The sequence below is a fragment of the Nyctereutes procyonoides genome, unplaced genomic scaffold (genome assembly GCF_905146905.1).
Source record: "Nyctereutes procyonoides isolate TBG_1078 unplaced genomic scaffold, NYPRO_anot_genome, whole genome shotgun sequence".
Lineage (NCBI taxonomy): Eukaryota > Metazoa > Chordata > Mammalia > Carnivora > Canidae > Nyctereutes > Nyctereutes procyonoides.
The window spans coordinates 53,599,692-53,624,008 of record NW_026575146.1 but is presented as its reverse complement, the minus strand read 5'-3'; the positions used below and the strand labels follow the sequence as shown (position 1 = coordinate 53,624,008).

General features: G+C 48.3%; 1 protein-coding gene across 1 annotated transcript; it reads right to left on the bottom strand.

Moving 5' to 3' along the window:
* Positions 1–296: 296 nt before the first annotated feature.
* Positions 297–22,778, bottom strand: KLF9 (KLF transcription factor 9). The gene is made up of 2 exons (XM_055311560.1): positions 22,253–22,778; positions 297–776 (listed from the first exon to the last, which is right to left on the bottom strand). Exons 1-2 carry the CDS (start codon positions 22,755–22,757, stop codon positions 547–549), a joined length of 735 nt encoding a protein of 244 aa, XP_055167535.1. The 5' UTR covers positions 22,758–22,778; the 3' UTR covers positions 297–546.
* Between the last annotated feature and the right edge of the window lie 1,539 nt (positions 22,779–24,317).

Here is a 24,317-nt window from a genome sequence, read left to right as displayed (position 1 = left end):
TTTTTGCTTTTTGTTTTTGTTTTTGTTTTTTTGTATCTCAAAGGTTAACGTGATTCAAGAGAGTGGTTTTTGCTAAAGAAACCGAAGCACACTCGTCATTACATCGAAAAAGGTAAGAAAACAATTCTGGAGAGAGACAGCAAGCAGAAAGGGGCCCAGCGTCACCCCGTGACGCCGCAGGTCCGCTCACCGGGTCGGACGTATGTACACCAGTGTTGAATCTTTAAAATTCTGCCCCCCCAAGTCTGGGCTTTGCCCCCCTCCCCCCCGGCCCCCCTTAACCCCCCCCCCGAAAAAATAAAGGAGAGAGAGAGAGAGAGAGAGAAGGAAAAAACAGAAAAGCATTTGCCTTCCCTCCAACAGTCAGAGACGCTGGGAGCTGCCCCGCGGGCCCAGGTGCGGACCTTGACGCCAGGCTACGCTGTGCTTTTTTAGAAAACGCTGCGGGGAGGGGGCGTCCTGCGTCCTGCGGGCGGCCGAGCCCGGGCCGGGGGCGCGGGGCGCGGGGCGCGGGGCGCAGTCCGGCCGGCGGGCGGGCGCGGCCCCTCACAAGGGGTGGGCCAGCGCCTTTTTGGAGCGCTTGATCATACTGGGGTGGAACTCGGTGTGGCGCCGCGCGTGCTTGGTGAGGTGGTCGCTCCTCATGAAGCGCTTCTCGCACAGCGGGCAGCGGAACTGCTTCTCGCCCGTGTGCGTCCGGTAGTGGCGCGTCAGCTCGTCCGAGCGCGAGAACTTTTTAAGGCAGTCTGGCCACGTGCAGGGGAAGGGCCGCTCACCTGCGGGGGGGGCGGGGGAGACAGGACGCAGGTGAGACAGCAGCGTCGCGCACGCGGCAACCATCCCCGGCCCGGCCCGGGGGCACACGGCCCTCTCACCTGGGGGCCGATTGGTCCCCCGCAGCCACACCCCCGCACCTGCCACCATCACCCCCCGCCGCCACACCCCCGCACCTGCCACCATCACCCCCGCCGCCGCACCTGCCACCATCACCCCCCACCGCCGCACCTGCCACCATCACCCCCCACCCCCGCACCTGCCACCATCACCCCCCCACCCCGCACCTGCCACCATCACCCCCCGCCGCCCGCACCTGCCACCATCACCCCCGGCCGCCCGCACCTGCCACCATCACCCCCCCACCGCCGCACCTGCCACCATCACCCCCCCACCCCCGCACCTGCCACCATCACCCCCCGCCCCCGCACCTGCCACCATCACCCCCGCCGCCCGCACCTGCCACCATAACCCCCCACCCCCGCACCTGCCACCATCACCCCCCCCCCGCCCGCACCCGCCACCATCACCCCCCCACCCGACCCGGAGCCCGCATCCCCGGTGCTGGCATCCTGCCCACCGCCCCCCTGGGGACCTCAGAAAGGGGCTGCATTTGGGGACAGAGAGCGACCCCAGAAGGAACCAGCGCTGCTGACTCCCTCACCTTGGGGCTGGAGCCTCCCACACCGAGCAATCCGTTTCTGTTCTGTAAGCCACCCACTCGGGGACACCTGGCCGGCCAGTGAATACGTGAGGACGGTTCGGAGAATCATGTTCTCCGGGCACATGAACCTGATATGTGATCCCACTGGATCCCTGGCAGCCTTGGAAAGTACTGTTATTTGGGGGGACGGGGTGGTGGTGGTGGTTATTCTACGGGGTTGCTGGTTCCATCCGTTCCGTGGGAAAGCCGGAGAGTGGGAAGCCCTAGCCCTTTGCTGGATTCGCCGGCACCGCAGGACTGAGGCGGCTAGTCCAGCCAGGCTGTCACCTGGAGCAGGTGTTTCCCCCTGAGCTCCTGAGTGCTGTGGCCACCGAGCCTCTGGCTGACCCAGTCTGGTGACAGGGAAGCCAGCAGCCACAGGAAAGAAAGCCTGCTTGTTCCTGAGCATCTCAGTAACAAACACTTTTGGAGACACACAGAGTGCCTCCTGTGTAGGCCATATTTTAGGTCATATTGTATTATTATTATTATTATTATTATTATTATTATTATTATTATTTTAGTAATCTCTATGCCCAAAGTGGGTCTCAAACTCAAGACCCCAAGATCAAGAGTCACATACTCTTCTGATGTAGCCAGCCAGGCACCCCAAGTCATACTGTCTTATACAAAAAACAAGTTTGTTTCCTCTGCCACATAATAATCCTTCAAATATCTGAAGACAGCTATCATGTCTCTCTCTCTCTAACCTCTGTTCAGACTAAGCAGTCTCGGTTTCTTTCATATTTCTCATACAAAGAAATTAACATTATTCTAAAATAGTAAGAGCTAAGGCATCCTGTCACTGAATTCTCACAGGACACCCTGTGGAGGTGGCCCATTTCACAGATGAGGAAACAGGTTTAGCACTTGCTGGTGTTTCCAGCACCCCCTCCTTTGCGGCTCCTCTCCTCAGAGTCAGTATAGTGTCTTCATGTCTCACTTTATTAAAATGCGACTGAGCCTCACCCTCCAGACATGATCGAGTTAGCACTGAGGGCCTCTGCCATGGCAGGAGAGGGCCTATGGACATGTTTGCTGAGGACACACACAAGCAGAAAGGCAGAAGGAGCTGTTGATGATAAGAGAGTCTTGTGTGCCCTTCTTGTGAGCACCTAACTGCTTTCTTCTCACCTTGTTCAAGCACAGCCCAAAGCTGCTGCCTTACAGACCCAGGGCACACAGGCTCCTGCCTTCCACAGAACTCTCCAGACACTCCTTTGGAAGGTGTGAGGAGTGCATGTTTTCTCACTCCAGTTCCCACCTTCCTGGAACCCAGAGACTCAAAAGGCTGAGAGCTGTCCACTGCAGTGCATCTGAGTCATCCACATATTATTCATCCTTTCCTTCCAGTGTCTCCTACCTCGTGCCAGAGATGTAGAAATACTGATCATAAGAACAAAACCAAAGCTCGGTCATTTCTGTGACAGTCCACACATGGCTAAGGTCTTATTTGCTATTCTCTCAGCACAGCCATGGTTATCATGCCCTGTACAATCTCTTTATTCTTATGGGAAACCTGATATGGGGAATACAAATCTCTATTAGTAGATTCGTTATACGTGGGTCTAGGTACGAACCCTCACTGAGCCAGGGGGCTGAAGAGCCATACCAGCAAAGGCAACAGCAAACCCGTGAATGCCAAGCCCTACCCAAGGTGGATGGGTATTGGGGTTAATGAGGCAAGAGGATGCTCAAAGACTCAGAGAGGGCCAAAAAAAACCCAAAACTAAAGAAGAAACCACACTTCAAACTGAACACTTTTGAAAAAACTCAATGACACGGAATTTAGAGACCACACTTCAACTTCTGCTGGATCAAACAGTTTTCTACATGGTTCAGAACTTGGAACAAATGTGGAATGCAGGTTGTCACAACACAATAAGGTTGAGCCTCTTGGGATGAAGACAGCATCATGAATGATTTTTGTACTACTTATACCACCAAGCATTTAGTAAATGCCTAAATTGTGTGTGTGTGTGTGTGTGTGTGTGTGTGTACGTGTACACATACAGCTGAGGTTGCTCACATGACGAAAGCCTGCTCAGAAGTTTCCTAGATCGCTGGGGGAAGACAACTCCTGTCTCTTCCAGAATTACACTGCAACCAAGTCCTCTTAACTCCAGTGAAAGGTCTATGGGAGAAATATTCTCTTAAATATGTTATGTTAAAAAATATAACGAAGGGTTAGAACTCACACAGCGATGAATTATAAAACCAAACCAAAGCAAGCCAAACGGAACAACCCTCACTGCTCTCTCCATACTGGATGAAGCCTTCTCTCCCCTGCTTTGTGATTTGGTGGTGAGAAAAGCGATGAAAAGGAAAGGCTCAGTGTTTTCTCAGTGCTTGTTAGGACAAAAACTCATCAGAGCGATTTTTCATGGAGGACTGGTAATGTGGTTTAGCTTACTCACTGGCACATGTTTCTTTCAAGTGAGTCACGAGAGGAGGTTAATTTACTGGAGTGGATCTGTGTCCACTGCGGGAAAGATGGATCAGAAGACCACTCGGCTATGCTCCAGGTTGGGAATGAAAGAAGACACGCCCTCTGTTCTAGGAAGATGGCTTTATAGAAGAGATAGTGGATGGAAAATTACCATGCAGCCTGAATCAGCTGTATGTACAGAACCATTAAGTATTTATGATGATTTATGTAGGTTTCAAGTGTAATCAGGGTCCCTTCCCACTGAATTCACCTTCAGTCTAGCTTCTGGCTCTACTGTCTTCACTGCTCCTCATGGTTGTCACCATGTGACTGTTCTCTTGCTTCTAACCCAGATGCTACCATTGACGTAGCATCTCTATCCCTGTTTCAGAGAAGAGAGGGCCACCTACTGAGCCCAGAGCAAATCAGAGCCACCAGCAGCCTTTGTTAGACTCATATAACTTGTGTAATTCCACCTTACAGTTTCTGAGCATTTAAAAAAAGATCTACCTGGAAGTGAAATGCTAGTGTAAAAGCTCCAGGATCATTTTGATTCTTCTTGGATCCTTTGGAAAAACATTAGTGATCTAAATCAGGGGTTTAGCAAACTACAGCCCGCAGGCCCAATCTGACCCGCCATCTATTTTTGTAAAGTCCAGGAGCTAAAAATGGTATAAATACCATTCTTATTTTGGCTTTCACCAAATCGTTGGGGAGAAAAAAATCAAAATAATAATAATATTCTGGGATAGGAGAAAGTTTGATGAAATTCAAATTTTCACATCCATATACAAAGTTTACTGGACCAGGGGATCCCTGGGTGGCGCAGCGGTTTGGCGCCTGCCTTTGGCCCAGGGCACGATCCTGGAGACCCGGGATCGAATCCCACGTCGGGCTCCCGGTGCATGGAGCCTGCTTCTCCCTCTGCCTATGTCTCTGCCTTGTCTCTGCCTCTCTCTCTCTCTGTATGACTATCATAAATAAATAATTTAAAAAAAAAGTTTACTGGACCATAGTCATGCTCATTTGTTTATATATTATTATTACCTATGGCTGCTTTTTACTATAACAGCAGTGTCAAGCAGTTGCAACAGAGAATGGATGGCCCACAGAGTCTAAAAGATTTGCTACCTGGTCCTGCATAGAAAGTTGGCTGACCCATGATCTCAGCCTGAGGATTTGAACTTTTACCTGGTGTATACAAGAGTTTGCAAATCCAAATGTCTTCAGGAGCCAGACACATAATGAAAAATGGGTGAAATGCCAGCTGTATTAGATCATGGGTTGTAGTGGAATCCATGGCCAACCGGACAGTGCTTTGTCCCCTCAAAGGCATTCAAATTCAACACTTTATAAAGCATTGTGCCAGCCAAACAATGTGTGTGTTTACAGGAAGGCTGGATTCTTCTTGTGGACTGAAAATTTGTAGGCCTTTGAAACCACTCACTTCTTTAACCCAGTGAAGAGTCTGCATACCACCTACTTTGGTATGTTAGTTAATAATAGACATACAATAAGGTAGCATGTAAAAAATGATACATGTTTTGTACCTAAGAAAGTATGGATTGGCTAAATATGTAGAGAAGGAAGAATTTAAGGCTGAATGGGATGAGAGATTGTGGGCAGAGGAGGAAAAGAGAGGTCTTGGAGAAGCTGTGGCTGGCTTTTCATCCTGTACCCAAGAGAAAATCGAGTCAGGCCTTTCAGCTCAGTGCCAAGGCCCACAGAAGAACAGTTAACCTTCTTCACGCCAAACAAATCATATGGCAAAGCAACTACCAATTAAAGAATCTTTAAACTTGTCTTCAGCATTAATGAGAGAGTTACCATCCTCCAAGGGAGAGGGGCGGGGGAAGAACAGGAATGTACTAGTGTTTTATTTCTGGCCTTTACAGGAAAACATACCCAGAGGCAGTGACACAATAAACTCTTGCTTTACTGGAGCAGAGCTGTTAACAGCACAAGTTCCTCTGCGTTCTCATTATTTATATACCGCTCCCCTCCCCTTTCAGCAACCAGCTAAGCACCTCTCGCTGACAGACTCGGCTCAGAGTGTAAAATAAACTTGATCAAAACGGCTACTGAAGACCGCACCTGGTGTGTAAAAGACTTTCTTTGCAGAGACAGGTCAGGCCTCCAGAAGTCTCTGGGCCTCCAAAGGGTTCAAGAGAAGTGGAGTAAAGCCTGCTGGCTAGGCGCTTGCCTACTCAGCACAAAGGATGGCTCGTTGCTTTTAAGAAAGAACCTCCACTCTACCTGGTGATTGGTGGACAATACCAAGTAGTGAGTTCTCCATATGGAAGGAGAAAGACGACAGTGTGGGTATTGCTGCCTGGATATACTGAACCTCCTCCAGGCTGCCCTGAGTTCAGACAGGCTGAGAACACAGATCTCCCATACCCACTTCCCTACCTGGTTCTCTTTCCCATCCTATCCCAACCCACAGTTCCACGGAAGAGTCTAAAACGGGCTAACCTTAACCAAATACAAACTCTGAGCCTCCCATTGCTTCTAGCAAAAGTAACTCCATCTTGTAAAACAAATCTAAGGGCTTGAGGCCTCCTTTTCAGAACAGAATTCAAAAATGCCAATTAAGAATCACAGCTTCTTGGGATCCCTGGGTGGCGCAGCGGTTTGGCGCCTGCCTTTGGCCCAGGGCGCGATCCTGGAGACCCGGGATCGAATCCCACGTCAGGCTCCCGGTGCATGGAGCCTGCTTCTCCCTCTGCCTGTGTGTCTGCCTCTCTCTCTCTCTCTCTCTCTCTCTCTCTCTGTATGACTATCGTAAAAAAAAAAAAAAAAAAAAGAATCACAGCTTCTTGCCAGTATACAAAATCAGGGCTGCTTCTTGAGGAAAAAAAAAATAGTGGGTTTTGTTTATTGAAAAAAAGGAAGTAGGATTCCAGAGATAAAAGGAAAATCTGATATTAGAAAATCATATTGATATGATTCTCTATTTTTAACAGGCAAATATACCTATCCTCACCCCCCCACACACACATCTTCCCTTGAAAAATTCAACATCCATCCCTAATAAAAGGTTTTAGGAAAACAGAAGAATAATTCCTTAATAAGACAGAAAAATACAGATTGGACACTTTTCCTCAGCAAGGTCCATAGTAAAATAAAGGTAGCATCCTATTAAAGTCAAGCTCAAGGCATGAATGGACACTGTCTCCATCACTACAGCTACTTAAAATTATTCAGGAAATGCTAGCGAGGACAATTAGATAATAAAATAAGAAGTAAATCATTGGAAGGGGACGTTAATATAAGAATTATCTGCAGTTGATACAGACTTGTTTGGAAAGTCTTAGAGAAATGCCTAAAAAAAAAAAAAGCTAATATAAATTAAAGAATGCATTCTTAGTTGTAAATATACAAAAGAGTAATGGGTTTCTTATATGCTAACCATAGCCAGTCAGGATGAGCCTAACAATAAAAGTTCAAGACCTGCATGAGGAAAATCTTTAGACCTTGATATAAAAGAAATTGAATAAATGGAATATTTCCCATGTTCTCGGATGGTAAGTCTCAATGGTGTGAATGTGGCAATGCTGTACAAATTCATCTATGAAATTAACACATACCATAGAAATTCTTTTTTCTTGAACTTGACAAAATTATTCCAAAGTGAATTTGGAAGAATAAATATACTCGACTTGCCAAGAAAATTTTGCAATAGAACAACAATAAGTGAACACTTGCAATACCAGTTATTACAATGTATGATTAAAGCTGCAATAATTAAGATAGTGTGAGACCAGTATAAGAAAAGACAACTCAGTGGAACAGTCAAGTCTGAAAATAAACCCAAGACTCGGTAGGGATGGGGTGTTTCAAATTAATGAAGAAATGAATGTTAAATTCAGTAAACAGCAGAGACATCTGGTTAAAAAGAAAAAAAAATTAAATCTGGATCCCTACCTTATACCATTCCCTTCAATAAATTCCAAATGAGCTATACACATAAATGTAAAAAATAAAACCACAGAGGTGAGAGAAAATATAGGTGACTATTTTTAGAATTCTGGAATGGGGAGAGACTGTCTCAACATGAAACCAAAGGCAAAATCCTATTTGAAGAGTAGTTTTGAAATACATAAAAAATTTTAAACTTCTATATAGTAAAAATATACCTAAGTGAAAGGACTTGAGTCAGAACAGTGAACCTAATAAAGGAAATTATATAGCACAAGACAAAAGGTTAAAATCTGTAATATGAAAAGGACACTTACAAATCAAAATTAATAACCCAATTTAATAAAATTGGACAAGGATGCAAATAAGTAATTTATAAAATAAGAAATACTACTGGCATGGGGCACCTGAGTGGCTTGGTGGTTGAGCGCCTGCCTTTGGCTCAGGTTGTGGTCCCAAGGTCCTGCAATGGAGTTGTACACTGGGCTCCCCACAGGGAGCCTGCTTTTCCCTCTGCCTATGTCTCTGCCTGTCTCTCATGAATAAATAAAATCTTAAAAAAAAAAAGAAATACTAATGGCCAATAAATAAATATATGAATATATATTCAATCTCACAAGTAATCAAAACAAGCCAAGTAAGACACCAATGAAGTATCTATCAAGCTGGTGAAAATGTTAAAAAGTAAGTGCACATGGGGTGCCTGGGTGGCTTAATTGGTTATGCATCTGATTCTTGAACTCAGCTCAGGCCTTGATCTCAAGGGGTTGTGAGTTCAAGCCCCATGTTGGGCTCCACGCTGGTCACGGAGCCTACTTAAAAAAAAAAAAGTTTATCCATTATTGGTGGAGCCATGAGGAAACAGACCTCTGTTGTGCTGGTCACGGAGCCTACTTAAAAAAAAAAAAGTTTATCCATTATTGGTGGAGCCATGAGGAAACAGACCTCTGTTGTGTTGGTGGAACTTGAAATTGATGTAGGGATTTCTGGCAATATATTTCTGTAGGAATTATTTTTTGATAATTAGATAGGAACAAAGAAGTATATAGGGGTACCAGCTTTGTTCATAAAAGCTAAAACTTGGTAACAACTTAATTGTCTAACAGTAGAGAACTGGTTTGATACATTGTAATGTATCCAAACAGTGGAATAGTGTGTACTTGTTACAAAGGTGCTAAGATTGTTACAGAATGAAATGGAAAAACCATAGCAATACCCAGAGATGTGAAAAGAGCAGTGTATAATCCACTGTATATTTATGTACGTGCAACATCTACAGAGAGAAAAAATCCTAGAGGAATATATATAAAATATGAACAGCAGCTATCTATAGGTGTGTGTTTTTTTTGGGGGGGATAAAGAGTAACACTTTCTATAATTTTCCTATATTTTCTAATTTTTTAAAAACAGTCATGTACAAATTTCTTTTGTGAGACAGTCAGAAAAAAGTCTTATACAAAACAAAGGAAACTGATGCACTCAAGTTTAAAATTTTCCATGAATGGGTTGATCATTCTTGATCAAGAATATATTCACAGAGGATGGGGGGCCAGGTATTTCCTTTCTATTGAGAAATAACACTCCGGATATCTAAGACCAAAGAAAAGAGTATCACTCTGTTTCCTTCTCAAACAAATTGTTAGAGAAGCTTTCAGAACATACCTCATCTGTTTTCTCACTTCTCCATCTCCCCACCGACGCCTACTTTTTCTGTATGGAAAGGGAGAATGGCCCCTAGGAGGACAGACAGGAATCTGTCCAGAGTGATGGCAATGCTACCCAACCAGGGGGTGAGTTCACTGGGAAGCAGGGGGGCAAGCATGTGCAGAGGTGCAAAGCCCAGCATCCACACAGACTCACACAGACCTGCCCTGACCCCAGACCTTCGGCACCCCTATCCCATTGTTCATTATCATGTATTGCAAGGCTGACATGCAGGTCCAAAATGTGAGCCTTTGCTCTATTTTTCATGCCCATGATCCTCAAGTACAGAAGCACAGTGCACTTGACAGAGGAGGTACATGGGCCATCTCTGGGAGTAAACAATTCGACAGTTCCCTGCATAAATTGTTCCAGTGAACCATGAGCTCAAAAATCAAGAAGTCAAAAGGCAAAAGAAAAATCAAAAGTCTCCTGTTTGCCAGAAATATTTCTACCTACACATGCAGATGCTCTGAAAAAATAAAAGCACTTCATAGGCTTTAAAAGAATAATCCTGCCTGAATGCCATCCCATTATATTGCCATTTGCTCTTGGCCCCTCTCAGAATCCCTCTTGCGGTTGGGTTTCTTTTTATATTTGATTTGTTGATATAACAGAGTCATTTTAGAGTTTGAATGTGAGATTTTACTTCCTGGCTCCCGTGTTTATCTGTGGAAAGCAGCCTGTCCCATTCCTTAGGTTCTGAACTGGGAAGTGGGTGTGTGTCAGTAACATCTGCCACATAGCACTTGTTCTGCAGCACACTGGTGTCTAGGGAGCAAGCCTGTCTGAATATTGTTTGTGTGTCCCCAGCCTCAACTGATTAGTGAGACAGCTCATGTGCTGGGACCTCAGAAGGAGAGACGGTGGACAACAGATTCTTGGCTCTGGGTTCTCAACCTAGCGAGAGAAATGTCCTGAAGTCTCAGGGATATGGACCCATCACAGCAACTCTAAAACTGGCAGAGGTCGAGAGCCCCTCCCCACAACCACACAGCCAGGTCCAGGCCTAGATTAGCTGGTTCTCACGTTCTTCCTGCCACCTCAGATTATGCTGCTTCTGCTCAGCTATTTGTGGGAAAGAGAAATAATAAGTGGACCCACTAAGAATTGAACAGGATATAAATGTTGAGTGGCAAAACTATCCTAAGAACATAGATTCTTTGCATTTTGGGTGACTTTTATAACCATCAAATTCAAACCTGTCAAACCTGTCAGATAAAGCCAACTTAGATGGCCGATGACTTGTCCAAGGACACGCATAGATGAGAACCGGTTTTCAAACTCTTCCTTGGCTTGGAGCACAAGACAAGACTGGATGTGAAAGAAGAGCAAAGGCCCTAACTCAATGGAGAGAGAGAGCCTTCTACCACACGTTTCTCTCATTTTCTTACTCCCAGGCCCTTCTTTCCTGATGGATTGGCTCAGGGAGGGCATTTACAGTTTAAAACAAATAGGTGCTGCTGAGCATTAAGTTCCAAAATAGGGTCTTAAAAATGGAAAGCAGACCCTGAAGTCCTTGAAATCTCTTGATTGGCCAGCGCTGCTGAGACCTGAGCCATAGAGAGAGGCAGGAGGGGTGGGGTTTATGAACAGACACAGAGGTCCCTAACAAGTGCCCTGTGTTCTGTACTGTGCTGTTAGTAACACGTGGGGGCAGTCCTGGGGGTGGCCACTGTGGCCTGGCCTGGGCTGGAGCCTGCACCGGCCCCTCCGGGGAAGTCCCCACACAAACCAGGGCACCTGAAGAGTCAGGCAGCCACACTGAGGAGGGGCTGTGTGCATGCCTCCCAGCCTTACCCTTCCAAATGTCGGGTGTGGAAAGGGACTGTGTGCTCCTGAGCCCATAAGCACACAGTTGGGAGAATGCCACAGGGGTCCCGAGTCACAGACTGCAAGGACCTACCACCTGGAGCCATGGTCCAGAGGTCCTCTTGAGCAGAGGATGCCAGAACATGAGGACCAAGACCTAAGCTAGTGCATGACACCCCAGGGGACACTATCAAGGTCAAAGGATGGTGTGTAACATCAACAGCCCTCCCATGATGCCAAAAAAAAGTGCATTTCTTGCCTACCAAACACCAGATCACTCCCAGAGAAAGGCAAAGGAAGAAGGAAAGAGAACCCTGATTTTGCAAATATTTACCTAAAGAAGACAACAATTCAATAGATAAGTGACAGAGAGACCCTGAATAGGACTCAAGATAAAAGTTTTTCCACCAATAGTACAAATGAGAGTGGGGGGGGGGGGCGATGAGGGGCAGCACTTGAGAACTCAGTTCTGGTTATTGACAGTTACATCTTTGCACACCCCAGGGTTGCGACTGGAAAATCCGTGTCCAATGCACACGGGTTACTTTGCAAGGGCTACTGAGACTTTTAGCATCCTTAGCAAACAGAAGGATAACCTTTCCATTTGTGCACTGAGGTACAATTATATGTGGCGTCCACAGCTTCCTGTCAGGAGCAACCACCATCCGGAGAGCTGGCGCCTTTGGCACAGATCAAGCAATGGGCAAAAGACAAAAATACAGATGAGACTGCTGTCTGGTTAGAAAAATGCCTACTCTACCTGCCAGCCAGGCTGCGGCACTCGCAGTGACTCTGAGTGACTAGTGATGCTTCTCCAGCACGCGATGCCAGCCTTTCCCTTCTGGGCTCAACCTCTGTACACTGCTCACACCACGGTAAAGTTGTGATGACCACATGCCATGTGGGCCACCGTCAGACAGTTTTTCAAGCTTTCATGGAAGGAGCCACTGAGTCCTATTGCCTGGGGTTTGTTACCAAAGACCACAACGTTTGACAGTGCTGAAGTGTCCAACCTTCACCATGCAGTCCCCCACCTGGCTCCCCCAGCCCCCCTGGACGGGGATTCCTGGGCAGTGCTTCACATGTGGAAGCAAGCGGGACATGGAGAAGAAATAAATTAGGTGACAGGGGCAGAGCCCATGTCTCTTTATGCTGGGGACCCCCACCTCAGAGGGATAATGCTCACTATACAAGCATTTTCTGGCTGGCCACGGGTATGATTTGTAACTCAAGAGATGAAGAGCCAGCTGTTTGGCTGTCATTCTGCTTATTTTCATTAAAATGGCACTGATACAAAGCTACTGTAGAATTATGGCAGCACAGGAATTAAAGTCATTTTAATGTGTTCTTTATAAGTTATTTTTAAGAGCTAATTTTTGCCTCTGATAATTTATTAGGGTGTTTGTGTTGGGCATTACACACACCAAATAGACTCCAGAATCCCTACGGGAACTGTCATATAAACAGCCCATCTTTGTAAAGATGAGCTCTTTATCTACTAACATCCAGGGTAACAAACATTCATGTAAACACAATTCATTTTTCTGGGCATTAAAATGGACAGACAACTGGAATCAAGACCAAGTGAATGGTGCTGGTTATCACACCGTTGCTGTTAACTTCATTCCATGAGAGGCTTTGGGTACTGGCTTCCAGGATGTCCACTGAAGAGGTATGAGGCATGAGCCTGAACACAAGAACTTCATGTTGAAATAATCTATCTTTTGCAAAGGTCATTTAGTACATGCATTAGTGGCCTGTCTTTTAGGGTAAACTCCAGGGATAGCTCCGAGCCTTTTCTCTTCAAAGGGGAGAAAAAAGAAAAGCTACCATATAATCTGTCTCTCATTTTGTCAAACCTCTGTTTTTTGGAACAACCTGTCTATAGTTCTATGTGGCAGATAGAGGGGGTATCTGTTGGTTTTGCCTGTCTGGCATCCATTGCTTCTTTTGGGTAATAAATAGCACGCCTTGCGTTTCCCCATGGAAAACACCCCTTTCCCACTCTGGCGGGGAGAGTGACCCCCAAACCCCAAGCCCAGAGGTTCAATATGACCTAGCCATGCCTCAGTGATTGAGTTCAGGGACAGCCACAAAATTCTAACTCAGTTAATGAAGATGGAAGCCTGCGACTTTTGCTGGAATCATTAGGAAATAAGAACTTTCTTTCCTTGCTGAAACGGCAGGCTGGGAGTCTGGTATGTGGTGGCCACCTCACCACCATCCAAAGACAGCCTGTCCATGAATGAAGCCAAAGCAAAGGACGGCAGAGCTGAGCCAGAGAGAGAGCCCGACACTGAGTATCTGAATCCAGAGACACCAGAAACTAGAACCACCTCAGATATGTTGGTAATTTGAACCAATCACTTTTTTTTTTTTTTTTTTTTACTGAGTTGGTCCAAGTTTGGATTCGGTTGCTTGCAACCAAGAGTCCTAACTCATATAGCTGTGCACTCAGAACTGGTATCTTTTCCAATTGGAAGGAAGTAGCTTCTGAATAGCTCTTAGAAAATATTGGAGAGGTTTGGTCAGAGTTCAAAAATTCTGTAGACATTCCTAACCAAGGTTCATAAAAACCAGCCACAAGCCAGAGTTAAAACACAAGAACAGAGAGCTAAGGTTTGATGGTTTGGGGGCCAAGTCCAGGAGAGGCATGCAAGACAATGGGGTCTCTTTTCCCACTGGTGGAGATCCCAGGGGTTCAGACCAATAACAATTCATGCAGAACTACAGGCAGCTAGAAAGATACTAGGAAATTCCAAAGTAAACTTGGATTAAGATAACTGACTCCAAGTCTAATTCCTCCTATAAAATAAGAGTGCTTTCCTACCTCAATGGACTTCTGTGAGCTTACATGTGACAATGCATATAAACCATTTAGGTTAGAAGTTGGCATGTAATAAATGCTGGATGTTATTGCTATTTCTATTATTATTACTGCTAATATTAATAATTTTCCATTAAACTATTATTCACAATGTTCACAGTGCCTGCTTTCAACATCTTGCACAGCTCTATGCATGTAACAGTCACTCAATATTCTTTCAATGAATGAGCTGCTGCTGGATTGCTCTGGAATTGCACACAAAAATTCTAGGAACCTCAAAAGCTTCTGGGCAACACCTTTAAATTATTTTTAATTATAATTCTTGGTCAATGAGGATACTGTCTGAAATGCCTTAAATGCATTATCTGAATTAAGTCTCAGAACAACTTCAGTTGAATCACTGAACTCCATTTTACAGATGAGAAAACTGAGGCTCAGAGAGTTTTCAACATACAAGAGTGCCAGGGTGGGACACAAGCTCAGGTCTGAGGGCCCCGAAGCCCATGCTTGGATTGCTCTCCGTACTGAAGCAAAGACCTTTCCTGGGGATGCCGTGCATTCAGGCTTCTTAGAGTAGGCTGGTCTCCCCATTACACTCTCTTCCTACTGCCTCTTCCTCATCAAAGCCGGCCCCCTGGAAGGGAGAGATGGGGAAACCTTCTTTTCCTTCTCTTTGAACCAAGATGATCTATAAAATGCTTTCCAGTTCTGAAATGTCTGCAAAGCTTTTTGTCCACTGCCTACCCTACTGGTTCCCACTTTGGGTCCAGTCAACTCTGGGAGGCACTCACTTCTAAAATGACAGAGGCTTGCCTTGGAAAAATGTTCACACTTTGTTCGATACAAAATACTGCTGCCTGCATTTCAAATCCTTGTCATTAATTTTGCATGGCTTAAGCTCCCCTCTCTTTATTTTCATCTATGTAAATAATGTCCTTGCTTTTTAAAAAGGCTCAATCAGGGATGAATTCCATTCTCCTATTCAAATTTGTGATCATTCTCAATTTTATTAAAAAAAAAAAAGAAATTCGAAAATTCGAACATCCAGAGGACCCAGGCTTGGACAGTGAGCTAGCTGGTTCTTGCAGCTCTAGAACCCTTGGATTTCAGATCCAGATGTCCATTCACATCTCAGAATTCCAGAGGCTAACATACCTCACGATGAACCCAGATTCAAAGGGAAGCCTGTCAGTGTACCTTGGTAAACACTGGCTTGGAGCACAAATGGAAACGAATGCCTTGGAAGATCCCACGCATAAAAAATGGATGCACCTCACTCCCTTAGAGGGGAAGGCATTCTCTATGAATAATAATGTGAGTCCTATTATTTGCTGAGGGGACTGCTTGAGGCCAGGATAAGACAAATGTTTACTCTTGGCCTTAATGCACCAAAAAGGTATTAAAGTTTCAGGAGGGCTCCAGGAAGGGCGGAGTAGGAAATCTCACTGGCACTTGGCCTTGGGCTGGTTCACAGTGTGCTGCTCCCATAATAAAAGGGCAGAGGTTCCCTCTGACTCCACCTCTGCCCTTTCGCTTGGTTAATTTGGTTAATGTGAAGCAAGCAGCTCTTTAAACCAGGATTTTAAAAATGTTAACCACAGATTGGTGGAGGCGGTGGGGGAAAAGAATTCAAATCAAAGAATTGCAAAGAATTCACTGTGAGGGAAGGTCTCTACGTGGGCCAACCTCGGTTGGGCCTTTAGCGTCTTCAACAGCCCTATAGAGTCCGGGGCGCCCTCTTGTGTTGCTGAAGAAACCCAGGCCCCAGGAGATCGGGCTCTGGGCCGAAAGTCACATGGCTGTCAGGGCAGCCGGCCAGCCTCCCCAACCCCGGTGCTGCTGCTTCCAAACCCTCCAAGGAAACATGCTTCAATCGAACAATACCCGATACTTGGGACGGTGGCCAGACCCTCTTCTACAGGCAAAATGATGGATGTGATGACCCCTCAAGGTCACTTCCAATCTCCAAATTCTACTCTTTTGATGCTAACAACTGCTGCCACCAAGTGCTCTGATCATGGCCTAGGCCTGGGACTAGCTTCCTAACAAAAAGTGGGGTGGAGTGAGAGACAGGCTTGCTCAGAGACCACTGCAGAGGATCCCATTTCTTTCCCTTTAACCATCTGTGGGTTTTTTTTTTTCCCTTCCTATTGCCCCTCCTTTTTGCGAGTGTTGCATAGAAACAGAAAGTGCCTTTGTACCAATTACTAGGCACTAATTTACGTTCTTCAGTGGGCGCTGGGCTTGCTGGAGAAACATTAGGATCAGGTGGGAGGGTCGGATGTGGGGGAGGCCTGGAAGGCTGCAAGCTTTTTCTCCAAGCCTGAGAACAGCCAAGAGGAGAAGAAAAAAAAACAACCCGAAAAATTTGGAAGTCAAGACTAACGAAAATGACAAAGCTGGTTTTATCTTCTTTGTTTGTTTGTTTGTTTGTGTGTTTGTTTGAAAGTCAAGAATGCTGGTAATCATCAGGCATTCAGAAATCAAACCAATGGCCTGGAAAGTCGTCTCTAACCAGGGCCCGCCACGTTGTTTCAGAGGCTCCTAGAAGAATGAACACTGGAACCCTTCCACCCACTTTTCTTCCCAATGAACTTAAGGAAGACCACTGTCAGCTACTTTCCCAATATGTCATATGATAGTTCTCCCTGGGAAGTTCAGGCTGGGAATTTCCCACAGACGTTGCAGAATGATTTGCTCTTGGAATAAGCATCAACAATTGAGACAAGAATGTAAATCTGACCTTTACATTCAGAATCCAAGCATTCACTTGGAGGTTTGAAGGTAATGGGGTGTTGCCATCAAAACAGCCCTATATTTGCTCTGCTACCTCCTCCCGACGCCGGGCCCCACTCGTCCCCTCCCCTTTCCTCACCACTCATCCAAGATCTGAGGAGGAAATTAGGGGAATGACGTTTTCACCCTGTAATTCCACTCTGTGTGTATCTTCTGTTGTGAAATAATAACCCTGCCAGCAGCAGCAGCTTTTCTAAGGCAACCCCACTTTGTTTTTTGCTAGGACAGCTGGATGGAGGGTGTCCGAGGACAGGGAAGTGAGGAAGAGGAGCAGTGGGTCCTTCCTACATTGAGGACTGGCAATGAAGAGCTGTTGGGTTCCCCCTGCCCCACCACGACCACCAAAGACCCCAATCCCCAGGGTGAGATCCTAGCAGTGGGCTGGGGCTGGGGCAGCCAGCCATCTGGGCCATCTTCCCTTGGAACAGAGAGGGTGTTAGCCTCTTGCCTGAAACCCAGAAGCAATCCTTTCAGTAGTCCATCCTTGCGATCCTTAGAAACCTCTTATCCTCTACAGCTAGAAGACATCTGTAGCTCTTTGCTTTCTTCTTGAATGTAGACTGTCATTTTTTCCCTGACAGGATACATGAGATTGTGTCTAGACAGTCTCACTGGGGACTGGGGTGTATACTGCCTCAAGGGGGCAAAAATTGGATCTTTGGCAGGCGAAAAAAGTCTTAGCTATTACAGTGGTTTGTGGCCTTCTCAAGGGGAGCAATACGTAAACCACTCTACAGTATATCAGTGGCACTAAGATGTCATGTGAGGGGCGGGGGATTATGGGGAAAAAAATGACTAGGGTTTCCTTACAGGAGAGAAAACCGGGCGGCGCGGGGGAGTAGAAAAACAGTTACCCGTGCAAACCCCACTCAGGCTAAGCTGTAAATCTATTTTGGATGAAGCGTGTCAGGTGATGAAATACAATAATCCACATCACTTGGGGAGTCCTAGGGAAAGAACAGGGCAGAGAGAATGTCTCCTCAAAGGCCTCCCTTCTACTTACGAAGAGAAGAGAAAGTCGCAGAAACTGGGCATGGGCTAATGAACAGCCTGCCCGGAGGCCACTTGTGAGCTAAGGCCTCCAGCCTGGGGCCTGCGGCCAAAGTGAGACCTTGCCCTGTCCCTGAACCCCTGCCTCCCGGGTAATGGAAGTGGATCCTTTCTCACACCTCTGATGGCACGATCTCCTGAACCAAACAGTTGACTCTAAAGCTTTTTGCAGTAATTAAGGGAGATGAGTACAAGAGGCTCAGGGCAGGCCTGGGACCTGCATAAGCAAAATCTTTCAAACTCTGGTCTCAGGGAAGGAATGTCCTGGCTGAAGGGACATTCTTGAAGAGTCCAGAAAACTTGTTTCCAGGGTTGGAGGAGACCTTCCACGGTGAGGGGCCCTCCAGATCCCTTCTGCCAGATATTCTCAAGTATCCCAGGGAAATGTTCAAGCTGGATGAGGAAAAACAGAAGCAACTGCTCTTGGGGGTTTTGCAACTCTTGTGTCTCCTTATTTTACACGGATGTCTTTATGCTCTATTAAAAAAAGTGTCATTTTTAAAACCCTTTCTGTAGAACTCGAGTGATATAACCATGATCCTCAAGCTCAACCCACTGTCACTACTTGGGGAGAGCTGACTTGAGTCCTAAAAAGAAAGAAAAATGGCACTTGGCATGGAAGTGAAGCCTAAGGTCTCTACCATTAAGATGTCAACCTTGCATGAGTCTACACCAGCTGGTTCTGAAGACCTGGATCTGGAATTTGGATGTTGTTGTTTCCTTCCCCAAAGATTACCCTCCTCAATATACATAGCCATTCAAGGTGACCACAAAATCAGGAAACTTAGGATAAACTCTTTTAGTGCTCATGGCGAGACGTGGGTGTGGCAGGGGGTCTGCACAGTGAGTGGGTATTTGTGGAGTTAGTTTGGGGTATGTGCTGAGATGGGTGTGTGTGTGTGTGTAGGTGTGGATGTGGGGGCTGTGAGAGGACTTGTGTGCACACGGGCACACAGGTGAGGGCAGTGATATGGCTGTGGCTCTGTGGGGCAGGTGTGACAGGATAATCTTAAAACTGCTTGCCTTTAAAAATATATATATGCCCCACATGGTTTCAGGCCAAGTACTCTTAATGGGTCCCATTATTAAACCGAAACATTACCACGAATGCCCTCTAATGTGTCCCCAAAGTCTGGAAACGAAAACAAATGTGTTTATGGCATTTTTCAGATTAACCGTGCATCTGCTTCTTAAACTTTAGAGGCACATTACTTGAGAGGAACATCTGACCCAGAGGCTAATGAAAAGCAAATTGAGCTTAGTATTATAAAACGTAAACTGACGTACTACTTAAAAATAAGTTTATCCTGGTTCCTGATTTTGAGGATACCCTATCACACACAAGCTACAAGATGCAGAATTTCTTGAGGGCTTTCTGTACGTGGAATCCTATTAGGTGCTTTGCCTATATTATTTAATCTTTGTACAAGAACCTATGAGGAGTTGGAGTGATAATAGCCTATCCAGTGGATTAAGAAACGGAGGGTCAAACAAAGAAGGACAGTAAAATTACATGCCAAAAGAGATGATGTAAATGATTAAAATAAAGGGCACTGTCTAGTAAAGAATGATCAGTTCAAGCCAATTGTTGCTGGGTAGGACTTCAGGCCCAGTACTGCCAGATGGATCGATTTTTCCAGAGAAGCCAGAACTCTGGATTTGTGACGAATCATCTGATTTCTAGATGTTAGTAACTAAACCACATTTTTATTAACTCTGTGTTGGCCAAGCCAAACAAATTTGCGAAGCAAATCCAGCGGCAGGCCTGTCTAGTTTGCAAACTTGGAATTCCAAATTGCTGAAGTTTCTCCCACCTGGGAAACAATAGGACAAACGAGAACCCAACTCAAAAGTGTGTTTTCTCTTAGGATACTGTGGAAGTAGCTGCACTGGATGAAATGCAATTTTGTTTAAATGACTCAACTTCTAAAGCCACTGGTTTTGTGGAAGTGGCAGCTGGAAGAGGCTCCAGGAGCTGGGTGAGCAGCAGGAAGGACTCTCATAGGGCCACACAGAGCAGGGGGGTGTGGCTGGAATTTTAGCTGTTAAAAGCTTCATAGAATGCAGACATTCCAAGGGCTAGCTGGGATCCACCTTCTGGAAAAAACCAGGAAGCTCCTTACCTCACTCCCCCCGCCCCCCAGCTTTACCTCCCAAGACAATCCAACTTGAAGCTGCTGCAACTTCCAAATGCACAAGACCTAGAAATCTCTTCTTTGGAGTATCCTTCACACATCCCTAGTTCAGTAGGAGTATGCTTCCCACAATGTTTACAGAGGACGAGGTTTTTGTGCAACCACGTCCTGGTGTCACAGAGCCCCCCAAACGTAAAGAAGACACCTGCTATCACCATATCCCTAGTTTCAGAAGACCGACTGTAGCATTTAAAATGGGATTAACATTTCACTCGGTTTTCCACTCCTGACTGTGTAAAAGGTTCTCCTGGAACAGCTGGGCCGGCTTGCCTTATGGAGAATTAAAGAGCACCACGCATGCACGCACACATAAGCAGCCATTTCTATAAATGCCCGAGAAAAAAAAAATCACTCGGCTGAATGGGTCACGTCTCCAGGAATCCTTTTTTCTAAGACAGGAAGACTCAGGTAGCGCCCACGCCCACAGAAACCCTGCAGGCCTCCCCGGCCACCGGAGCAGGCAGCTCCCTGAAGGAGAAAGTGCCTTTGCTCAAGGTGGCAGTGGGTGTCGGGGTGAAGTGAACCCCCGGGAACATGGCTGACAAGGCCAGGCCCGCCCAACAGCTGCTGGTGAGTAACACCCTGGGGCTAATATACCCCTACCTCACCCTGGGGGGAGTGACGCTGAAGGTCACATCCCCCAGTTCAGGCACACATCCGCCTGCCCCCAGCCTTGCAGACACAAACTTTGTCAACTGTGCTAGTTTGATGGCAACTTAAGAGGACAACCCCAAACAGAACCTGATTTTGCAGGAACCACGCAGGAAAGTCAGTTTTGCTCCTGTGCCAGCAGCCACCTCCACAAGGAGCACTGTCCAAAGGAAATAAAACCCGACATGCAGTTACGTGGCCTTCCTCTGAAAGAGCAAAACCAACCCAACCCAACCAATTATCATTCTCAAACCACAGGCCCAGGGCCTCATCTTGAGTGTACGGACAATTACACCAAAGAATGACAGTACTTCGCTAAGTAACTCCAACAGCCTCTTAAATATCGCGTGGGATCGAGGGAAAAGAAGTTCTACGAAAAGATCAAGTCCTGTGCTTCCTTATCAGAACAGCAGCTGTAACAGAACCTTTTACTAAAGATGTGGAGATAGCATGGCCCAACCCTTTCCAACTTTTTCTGAGTGTGTTACCCAGAACCAGCACAAGGCTGACCAAGAATCTCCAGAAGCCTCCAAAGCCCATGTTAACCTGCTTATGTCTTTTCTGGCCACATCCCCTGGGGCAGCCCTTGCCTTTTGGTGTCCCTGGGAGAGACCCTGCTTGCAGGAGGGAGCCTGGATGTCAGGCAAGGACCACACCTCCTCGCTGACTGTTCAGGGTGCAGGGTGCCACCAATCATGGTGGTGGTGGGGAATCAGCTATGGAACCTCATTAAAAAAAGGCTAACTAGTCATGAAGTTAACCCCCTCCACCATCACTTGATCAAACTCCTCTGCTGCCCGAAGCAGTGTTATTTTAAACCTCCCTGGGGACTCTGGGCCAAATTTAAAACCACCCTGGCAAGCCCTGAAGAAGTAGCAAGCACGGGGCTAAATGAGTCCTTCGTCATCCCTAAAAGGCTCCCCGTAAACTGCTTCTCCCCAGGTTTGGGGCGCGTCTCGCTGCAATCCCACAAGAGAATCAAATAAAAGCTACGCCATTTGACCTCCCCGATGCCGGCGTGTGCCCAGGTGGGGTGGCCCCACGGCCGTGGGGTGCGGGAGCCCTGCGAGGGGGGGCGGGGCGGGGCGGGGAGCGGAGGGGAGGGGCGGCACCGCTCCCCGGCCTGCCGGGTTAGGGCTCTCGGCGGCTCCCGGAGACGGGAGACCCGGCGAGAGGCGGGAGCTCTCCGTCTCTCCGCGGCTCAGTCATTTAAAGAGTCGAACGGCAGCACCTGATCCAAAATACTGGCACCCTTGAGGCCGAGTGTGGTGTCCTCAGCGCCCAGAAAGGCTGCCCAGCCGATGGTTAACTAACCCCAGAGCTGGGCTGGGGTGCTGGGGTGGGGTGGGGGGTGGGGGGTGGGGGTGGGGTGGGGGGAGGGAGCCGCCGCTAACCTGTATGCACTCTGTAATGGGCTTTGAGATGGGAGGATTTTCCATAGACTTTCCCACAGCCACTGTAGGGGCACTTGTGCCTCTTTTCGGAGGCGTGTTTCCCCTTCGCAGCCACTCCGGGGTGGAGGAGGGAGAGCGGGCTGGGCGCGCCGCCAGGATCCTGTCTCTCCTCGGGGCTGTGAGAAGGACTCGACCCAGATTCGGTGGTCACGTCGCTGTCGGATCCCATATCCTCATCCGGACTCTCCAGACTGTCGCTGCACACCGAGGGGGTCTGGATGGGTCGGTACTTGTTCAGGTCCAACAAGCTCTTGGCGATGGTGACCAGCGTGCAGTAATCCTTCCAGGTGTCCCCCGGGTCGCCGTGCTCCTTGGCCACCTCGCGCTCAGGGAGTCGCAGTCGCTCGGCGTCCGGGGCGCCCCCGTGCTCCGGCACCGCAGCGCGGTTCGAGATAGACACCAGACACTGGGCGGCCACGAAGTCCATGTAGGCGGCCGCGGACATGGTGCGGGCGGCGGCGGCAGCCCCGGCGGCGCGGCCGAACTCGGCGGTGGCTGCGGAGGTTCGGCGCGGCCGGCCCTGGCCTCGGACGACGAGCGCGGCGCGGCGCGGCGCGGCGCGGCGGCCAAGGGGGCGGGGGCGCGGGGCGCTTCCGACTCGCAGGAGCGCGAGGCGACCTCAGCCCCTCATCTTTACGTAACCGGCAGCGCCTCCGCACGCAGCATCCACGGCCTCGGGCTCCGCCGCTCCGCCGCTCCGCCGCGCCGCGCCGCCGCCGCCGCCGCCGCCCGCGCCCCGCGCCCCGGCGCGAGTCCCCCCGACGGGCGCGCCGGCCGCTCCGAGCCGGCTCCCTTGGAAAGATGCCACACGTGGCGGCCGCAAGTTTATTCGCTCGAAAACGCCCCCGAGGCGCCGGGAGAGGAAACTGCAGCGGAGGTACACGCCCTCGGCCGCCGGCCTCTCCCCGTCCCGTTCACCCGAGCACCCGCACGCGGGGGGCTCGGGCCGCAGCGAGCGCCGGGCCTAGGACGCACTTCTCGGCCCGTCCGCGGGCGCCCTCCGAGCCCCTGCTCCGGCCGGCCCGCGCCGTTCCGGCATTCTCTCGCTCAGTAACAGTTTCGCAGAATCCCATCACGTCACACCCCGAACCCCCTGCAATTGGCCGGCGGGGAGGGTGAGTCAACTCTGTTTACTTTCTCCCCCTGCCAGTCAGCGCGGCCTCGCGGCGGAGAGGTGCGTCTAGGACTGAGGCGCGCGGCCAATCCGGCCGTTCCGTGCCGCCGCCTCGTGCTCCCCCGGCAGCCGCGGTCGCGGACACTTAAAAGGGTAACAGCCGGGGAGGCTGGCGGGGCGCGCCGGCTCCTCCTCGGGAGCGCCTGGCGGTCCGGGGGCCGCCCCGGGCTCCCCCCGCTCGCGCGCTCCAGGCCGCGGGGCCGGGGGACGCGCCTCCCGCACCCGCACCCGCACCCGCACCCGCACCCCCACCCGCACCCCGCCGCCCCGAACCACTGGCGCTCGTTCTCGTGACGACAGAAAACTTCGCGCCCGGTTCTCCAGCTTGCAAACGGTTAAGTGACTTCCTGCAAACGCTGGAGTCCCAGCAACCAGCCTCCCAATCGAAAGTAAGTCGGTTGATGTCACTGACATTGGCCCGGCCAATCAGAAGCGGCGTCCGAAAGCGAGCGCTCCGCGCCTGTAAACCCCGGGAGCCGTAGTGAAACTGGACGCAGCCTTGTGTTTCGTGTTGCTGGTAGTAAAAGCGAGATGTGCATGGGAGGGCAGGGGTGATGAGTACATGCAATGTGAGTCAATACTTAACAACAACAACAACCAAATGTCAGGCCAAGTTGTCCAAGAATAAGCACAAATGAGAAAGCATCCTTTCTTTCTTTCTTTCTTTCTTTCTTTCTTTCTTTCTTTCTTTCTTTCAGTTTGGGGATGCAGCATACTTTTGGGTAGATTTTTAATATACATGCAATGTGAGTCAGTACTTTAAAAGAAACGAAGTATGTCAGGCGAAGTTGCACAAGAATGAACACAAATGAGAAAGCATCATTTCATTTT